This window comes from Morone saxatilis, unplaced genomic scaffold (genome assembly GCF_004916995.1).
Source record: "Morone saxatilis isolate NCDOM2014 unplaced genomic scaffold, NCSU_SB_2.0 Contig2, whole genome shotgun sequence".
NCBI lineage: Eukaryota > Metazoa > Chordata > Actinopteri > Moronidae > Morone > Morone saxatilis.
Window position 1 is genome coordinate 1,989,401 of NW_023339762.1, and position 8,356 is coordinate 1,997,756.

Sequence of the window (8,356 nt, forward strand, 5' to 3'; positions counted from 1 at the left end):
CCTCTGTGGATAATTGGGCTCCCGGTAGAAACCTCCTGAACCATGAACACTGAAGGAATCCTAACCGGGAGAAGCTGACTGCAATGACGGCAATGGTGGTGAAGACAACAACTCCTATGATCCCATGTTAGCACACCAATCTTCGGCTTTTGTTATTGATTTTATGTAAGAGAAATTACAAATGTCAATTAAAGGGGTCAATGAAAATATGGATGTTTTGGGATGAAATCAACCGCCTAAAAGAATGCTAATGGTCCTGTAGCTGACTCGATTCTCTATAATGGACTCACTTCATGCTGGTTAAGGGATTTGTACCACTGTTTATATATGGATTGTATTGATCAGCTGAGTTTAAACCGACACGGCCTACAAGATAAACAACTGTGTTAATGAGAGATAAACATCTCCTCAGTGAGAGCTGAGAACTAATGATCACAGCAACCGTTAAATGGCAAATGTAGTTCTCCCGGATCTTCAGTACTTCCACTGTCCACCCTGTGGTCCAGGAGAGGGATCCAATGCGTCGCCAGCAAAATGAGGATGGAATACGTTATTTACTTTATTAGGTTTAAAGAGTACAGATAAACAAAAGTAATACAAATGTGCTAACTGGAAAACAAAAGAGGAACACTTTAGAGTCACTATAGTCAGATTGAGTTGACTACAACGGGCATTTGTATTCAAACCTCCCCACTGTTACCACCTCACCATGCAGACCATATCAGACGGAGTACTAAAATCAACTAAACTCGGAGAGCCTGGGCACCGCCCCCCCACAATGGTTGAAGATGGATGCCATCCTGTTGCCAAGCAACAGGCATCAAGCATCGCCTGGAAACTGTAAACTTTTCCTATTAGATTCCTTAACAAGTGCTACACAGAGCTGTTACTAGGCGATTAAGCAGCACAAAGGTGTGTGGTCATCCGGTTTTTGACTGAGATTTGTTAACTCGCATTGCTGCTTTCTCTACATTTCTATCTAATGTCTTTAATATGTATTAGGCCTTCTCTGGCCTCTTGGCAAGGAGAAGGCAAAAGCAAATGTCTGGCTTCAGGACAAAGCAGCAAAAGCAGTACAGAATATGACGTAAAGCTGCAGTAGGTAAGGTTTAATGACTTCTGTTATGACAGATACATCACAGATAATCAGTGAAACAACCAGGTTAGTTGATTGTTGAGTCTCATTTGCAGGTTGTCAAAGGTCCAAGGTCATTTGGGTCTCAAAGCTTCAGTATCTGATAACTGGGAATGAGACTCAACAAACTATCTCTCTCAGCTCTGATTGGTTGTTTTTGTTCAGGCCCGGTGGATACATGTAAATACCATTAGGAGCACTAGGAGAAGCCAGAGGAACCAGGTTGTCAGAATATAGTGAAAGTTTCAGCAAATATGACCAAAAATATTTTTATAAAAGTTACCTACTCTGGCTTTTTTTCTGTGACTTTCAGCATATTCAGCAGTGCTTAAAAACATCATTCTCTGGACATAATGCATGTCACTGACTTTATTCATAAAAGTGCTATGTGGTTTGTTGGATTCATTGTAAAGAGGCTTTCAAACTTTACCATAGGCTTAGAAATATACAGTCAAAAAGAAAATCTTTGTTAAATTAATTTAGGCCTGAAGTTGTCTCTGTGCTAGTCAGACTTCTGGAACAGGTTTCTTGGGCCCGCCGCATTGAGGACATAAATACTTCTCATCCAGTAGGATATTATGCAGACACATGCTCAATTCAGTGGGGGGAAACGACTAGAAGCCTGCGTACAATCCTTTGGGCTTCCATCCACCCTTGGAAGTCTCCAAAACAGTATTTGCAAGAGAGGGGATGCTAGGGTGAAGCTGTGCTCTATGAATAATTAATCATTTACCGGCATAATACAAGTCATCCTCGTTGGCATCGGGACTGCGACAAAATACAGACATTGCTGTTCGAATACGGTGTCCGTTTGTGTAAAGGCAGCTCAAGTTTCCTCAAAATGATTGAATCATCTAGGTGAAGGTCGATTAGGGAGGAGCGTTATGTTGTTTGGAACGGGACAGGATAGCGCCGATGCGTCCGTTTCTGTTGTTCCTGTGTACCAAACTCCATATGAACTTCGGCTAATTATATGTTGCATTGATTTTAGTTCAAGGTTCCTGCTAGATAAAACATGACTCGATGTCTTTTATGAAACACTGATAGACAGTCTTATATTCCGCGTTCATGTGGTCAGCCCAGCAGGATGTCGTTTAGTTGATTTATTTACACTTACATTGGTTCGCAATGTTTAGTTGCCGCGGAATAGTTAACTGGAGGAAGACAGCGGGAATCAGGAGGACCAGTTAAAAAAGTCGACATTTTACCAAAATGCTGCTGATTCGTGGACATAACTTCACGCCGAATAGAAAAGTGGATCCTAATAGTTAAAACAAAGTGTTCTGCCAAACTATAAGCGCTAACTTAATACGCACAGCATGGACACACTGTTGGAATGTACTTTTCCATATCTGAGTTTTGTATGAATAGTTATTACACACAAGCTACATGGCAGAGGGAAGTTGGGGACAGCTATCCTACCGTTGTGTCGGGGCTGCTGCTGTAATGACACCGTTCCGTCCCGGTGCAGGTGGATGGAGGACGGGTCCTTCACCCGGCTGACTCTCCCAGCCGGCGGGCGGGGCACCCTCAGCCCGCTGCAGCACTGGTAGCACACCGACCATGCCTGCTCCTCATTGATGGGCTGCTCGTAGGACTTCAGCACCTCCTCCAGAGACAGTTCCCGGGGCTCGGCCAGGTCCCGCGCCTCCCCGCGGTCCGTGGGGGCGCTTACCCGTGAATCCCCGTCCTCGGCGGTTCTGTTGGTGGATCTGGCCATGGCTGCGATACCGTGGAGCCCATCCTTCAGTCGGGAGGCACCGAGGCCATTTATGCTGTCCGCTGACTCCTCTTCGGCCCAGTCTCCCGTCCTCCTCTTGACGTCTACCGCTCCTCAACTAGCGCAGCGGCATCTCGTTACCACAACACCGTCAAACTGGCGCTAATGGAGGCAGCACTTCCGGTACAAGCTTTGAAAAATAAAAGTACTGGTAAGAAACACGTACTCTATACTCCATCCTCCTTTCTCAACATGAAAGTTACACTACACTGTTGCTATAATAAACTTCTGCTTCAAGCTAAACTTTGTGTTTCATTACCAGTACTGTTTAACTCTTTCTACTTTGTGTAATAATGATTTAAGACTTCCGTCCTATAGCGGTTCATATTAATATTCAGTAGCAGGCGGCCGGGCGGGTCTCGTGGTCCGCATGAGAGGGCTGACCTGCGACCTGTGTGATGCGGTCGGCCAGGAGAACGTGATCACTGAACAAACTTGCCTTGGCACATTACCTGTTACAATGCCAAGGCCCACCCCCTGCAACCCGGTCATCAGCAACGGAGGAGCCTGCTTTAGGTGAAAGGCTGCTCCTTCCCACGTGTGAGGCCAAATAGACTGTGGAGAAGAACTCTTGGTCCCTCAGTGGCAGTACTCTACACACTCCTGGCTCGGCAGGGAGGAGGAAATAGGTAGAGAGGACAGAAGGAAAGGCATTGGGTGAGCCCACTGCCCACTGTCACTTGCAATAACTGTTCAAAACCTGTGCAATACACGTTAATGCGTACTATTACCCATAGCTGACCCCTGTTGCTTTTATTTTAATTTTTTGTCGCAATGACTAGATCCACCACGTTACAGTGCCCAATACTTTAATTTAATGCCTACACTTTCCTGAGATTAATGTCCACTTATGCACTGCTTTCAACAACCCAGTAACGTGCCCCACTCTATATATCTTATCCTCGCATAGTACCCATTCTCTACCTTTATCTTATTTGAGTCTCTCCCATGGTATCTTTTTTTCTTTATTCGTTCTCTAGCTTGGTCTAGTATTCAGTCATTTTTGTGTATATATATATAAGAGTTCATTGTTACTTTTTATTTTTACTTTCTATATCTACAAAGAGTTTTATTGTTTTTACTGTTTATCTTGTACGTATTTTTTTTTTTTTTTATACCTTTTTACTTTACTGTTTTTGTAAGCTGCTGGAAATTCAATTTCCTTGCGGGAGTCATCCCCAAAGAAATAAAGAGAAGTCTAAGTCTAAGGTCTAACAGTGTCTAAGAACATCATATCATATTATATCATATCATTACTGTTTTATCTGGCATATGAAGCAGACTGTGAGTGTTTTACCTCTATCAACAGCCACTACAGACCCTTTTCTCAGCAGCCCTTTGGACATGAAAAGGGTTACCAGTGATACTAATTAAGGCTCCGTTCCATTTAGTGTAGCAGAGCCTTTCCAGTGAGCTAACGTGCACACAATCAGCACCCTGACTCTATTTGAACTGAATGGAACGGAAATTGGTAATTAGTATTGATAACACCTTTGTTTACGGATACAATTATAGTGCATGTTTTAAATGTGCTGTATATTTATTTGTTAATTGTATTACTTTTATGTGGGTTGCAATATTACTGAGAAGCCTCACTATTTATATTCTTTTTCAGTTCCCTGCAATTATTTACAATGGTTAAAACCTACGCGCATATAATGACTAGAGTTAACCTTTTGTACTTTTATTTTGAAAAGTGAAGCCGCAACGCTTTCGATCACGGTCTGGCTAATTGTGGCTGACTTGACTTAGCTTGTTGCCATATCAGCAAATGAGAGAGACCATTGGATCTGCAGGAAAGTGTCAATCAGCGGCTGGAGAGGCAGACACCGTCCTCCAGCCGGCTGTCGCATTATCCAGCTGCTAATAGCCCAGAGGAGGGGGTCGGTGCTGGAGATACTGAACTAAATGAATCAGCTGTAACTATGTGATGACATCTTATATTATCACTGTTGTAAGGGGACACGGGAAGTGGAAGATACATGTTTGACCGCAGGTGTCCCACTTGTCTCCTTCTCTTCTCTCGCCCCTATAAAGTACAACTTCCGTGCACATTTCAAAATAAAGTCGCTATTCCTGAACCACCATGCTGCGACATTAGAATAATTAAATATGTGTACATTTCAGACGCTTGATATAATTTACAACCATAGTTATCAAACGCTTATGGATGTATTAGCAGTCACCACAAGTGGTGCAACAACAGTGCAGATCAGGTTTCATTGTAGACAGACAGTGTAGGCACACAAATGGAAAGTAAAGATAGAATTATTCTGTTATCTACACAGCATGAACACAGCATCTATCCTGTGTGTGAGTTAACAGGAGGGCGGGATGGTGAGGATATAAATTGATGTACGTTTGTCCTATTTTCTTTTATTAATTTGCATGTTTTTATTCCTCCATCATTTCTGACTATTTTTTGATGTGATTAGATGTGCATATTACTTTATTTGCAATGCTTTAAGTTGTGTCATTTTTCTTAAGGAAATAAAAAGTATGATTAAGAAAAAAATACTTGAGTCAATGCACCTCAAAAGCACATACATATACACATATATGTATGTATATATGTGTATTATTTTGTAGTATAAAACATTTTCTTACAGCGTGCTTCCACAATGAATATTGGTTTGTTAGCTCTTTCTATCCAGAATATCTGTACAATAAATATTAAGTGATGTTCAAATTCTAGTTCATATCATATACTAGACTCAGCCAACAGATGGCGGCCAAACATAAATGATGTAGTGCTGTGAAAATCATGTCTTCTTATTGCAATCATTGATATAGTGATTTATACCCAGCTTTAATTCAAAGGAAACATAATTAAAATAGTTAAGAAGTAAATATTTATTGCAGTTATTAGTACCATATGGTTTCTGTTCATAAGTCTTCTTAAGATAAATACAAGAACAAACTGGCAGGTCTGTCAGCTTAATCTTCTGTAAGGCACTGACATTGTCAACTGGCTCTTCATAGAAACTAAAACACAATAGAAAGGCAAGACACATGGTTAAACATAAGAGTTTCACATCTGTTACATTGCATAGAGACACATTAACTCATGAAATCAGTGGCAATTTTCACCAAAACATTCGATTCATCCCACAGTGACACACACACACACACACACATAGCAGTTTGGACTGCTCAGATATGAATTTTATCACTCAGTACCAGAATCAGTGAGTAGAATTTCCATTTGACATACCTATGTGCTGGTGATTCAGTATGTACCTGCTGCCTGTTGTCACAGGTTGCATAATGTCTGAGCTTGGCAAACACACAGATTGTTCCAGAAGATGTATAACTATTAAAACTTTTTTTTTTTTAAAGGAAAGTTTAACCACCCACAAAACACACATTCAAGCAGCTTGTGACCCCCCCACTGAGCAGCTCCACTGGAGCAGTTGGGGTCAAGGGACTTGCTCAAGGGCACCTCGGTGGTGGCAGTGGGGGAGGGGAACGTGAAGCACAGCTGGTTATTTCAAACTTATATTGGAGAAGTAATCACCTCCGTTTTCCAGCACAAACTGCATGCAAGTACTGCTCTGCGTCTCACATGTTGGACTAGAAGATAAAGACTGAGCTGCAACAAGGCAGAGATGCTTATCTTTGTAGATTTTGCAGCTTAAGGAGTAAACTGATTTGAAAGTCTAGACTACATAACCATACAACAATAATGTAACTTAATGGGAAAAAACTTGCCTTAAAGATAGGAAAACAATCAAAACTACATTCAAAAAGTATGAGATTTGTATGTGAAATCTATTTTAGCCCTGAATAACATCATTACCAACAATGGGCAATTCAAATGTATCAGGGTTGAGCTCAACCTTTTGTGAAAATGCTGATGTGATTCATTGTTTCACATTTTACTGCTGATGAGCAAAAGGGAAAAACCTTCTTATGAAATCTAACAATTCCCATAACACTGCTGTTAAACACTGTTAGAAGAGTGCAGTGTTCTGTTCAACCCTCAACAGAAACTTGCATGCAATACAATTCTCTACACTGGGAAATCCATTTCTGCGCACACACACACACACACACTCTGCTTCAGAGAACACAGTGTACTCAGTGAACACTCTGTTCCATATGTTCTATGTGTGTCAGGCAGACACACAGAGCACAACAGCACACTCCCATCTTCATTTCCTACCCTTTCAACACAGTACACATACTGTATTATGTTGAATTGCAATCTATTAATTAACTTTAGCAGGCACTTTTCATCCCAGTAAGAATGTCTTATCCTATACACTGTGTGTCAGAAACTGCAAACTGAGCAAATTCAAGCTAGCTGAGGAGCTGGTGCAAAAATGCTTTCATTACAAAGAAGCCAAACAACAGCCAAGACTTTAAAATGTCAAACAGCAACGTCACACACTAGTGCTCAGGGCATTCTGTGGTGAGCTGCTTTTATGGCGCTGTGTTGATCTATGATCTCTGTAGAATTTTCCTTTAAATGCTCAATTGTCATCTCTTGAGAAATCATCAGTCACATTATACATGTTGCCTCTGTTGAAGTCTTGTTTTCTTAATGCTAGCTGCATCATGTGCACCAGGGAAGAAAGCCAATCCAGCCATGTGTGCATAGTAAGTTCAGCTTGAAAGATGAAGTCTACAGAAAGCTGTAAGAATGCATATGGAAAAGTAGCTGAAAGCGGTGATTCAGGTTCTAACCTTTGATGGTCAACAGAAGCAATTAGTTCTAATGAACCTTCACTGGACACGGAGAAATTAAATATTGTTTCAATCAGAACTCTTCTGTTGACATTTTTTCTATAGGAAGCAGACTGATCAATATCATAACAGAAAGCAGAATCTAAATAATAACTGTAGTTCATTTGGCCCTGAAGATGTAAATCAACATGATTCAGCATTCTACAATTGACTAAACACTTTGATCTTTAATTAGTCAAACGCAGTCTACTCAAAACAATAGTCGGTGTAATCAGTCATTAATCAACCAATAAAAAATGAACTACTGAGCATTGTCTGCAGTATGCATGACTGTATGTAATGTATCACAACCAGGCTAACCTACACTCGGATTGGAGGATTTCCCAACGGTGACCACACGGACACCTGGAATTCATTTGGAAGAAAAAAAAGAAGTATCTACACAGTCCTAGAACTGATTCAAACTCAGTCACCAAGCTGTTAGTGAACCTTCGTGGTATTCTGACATGTACGGGGTTCCTGAACCTTCCAGATGTAGCATAACATTAAAGGACCAGTGTGTAGGATTTAGGGGCATCTAGTGGTGAAGTTGCAGGTTACAACACTATCGCCTCACCCTCCCATTCCAAAGTTATAGGAGAAACTACTGCAAACTGTAAAAGACCCTATCCAGAGCCCAGAGGACCCACTCCCACTGTAGAGAAAACAGGCTCGTTCTATGGTAACAAAAACAGGTGATTATACACTAATGA

At 41.2% G+C, this 8,356-nt stretch overlaps 1 protein-coding gene across 1 annotated transcript in view; it reads right to left on the reverse strand.

Moving 5' to 3' along the window:
* The window catches only part of spire2 (spire-type actin nucleation factor 2), a 35,461-nt gene extending 32,272 nt beyond the window's left edge, over positions 1-3,189 (reverse strand). Inside the window, 1 exon segment of the mRNA XM_035665670.1 lies at positions 2,558-3,189. Coding sequence (XP_035521563.1) covers positions 2,558-2,855 — 298 coding nt within the window. The 5' untranslated portion in view covers positions 2,856-3,189.
* Between the last annotated feature and the right edge of the window lie 5,167 nt (positions 3,190-8,356).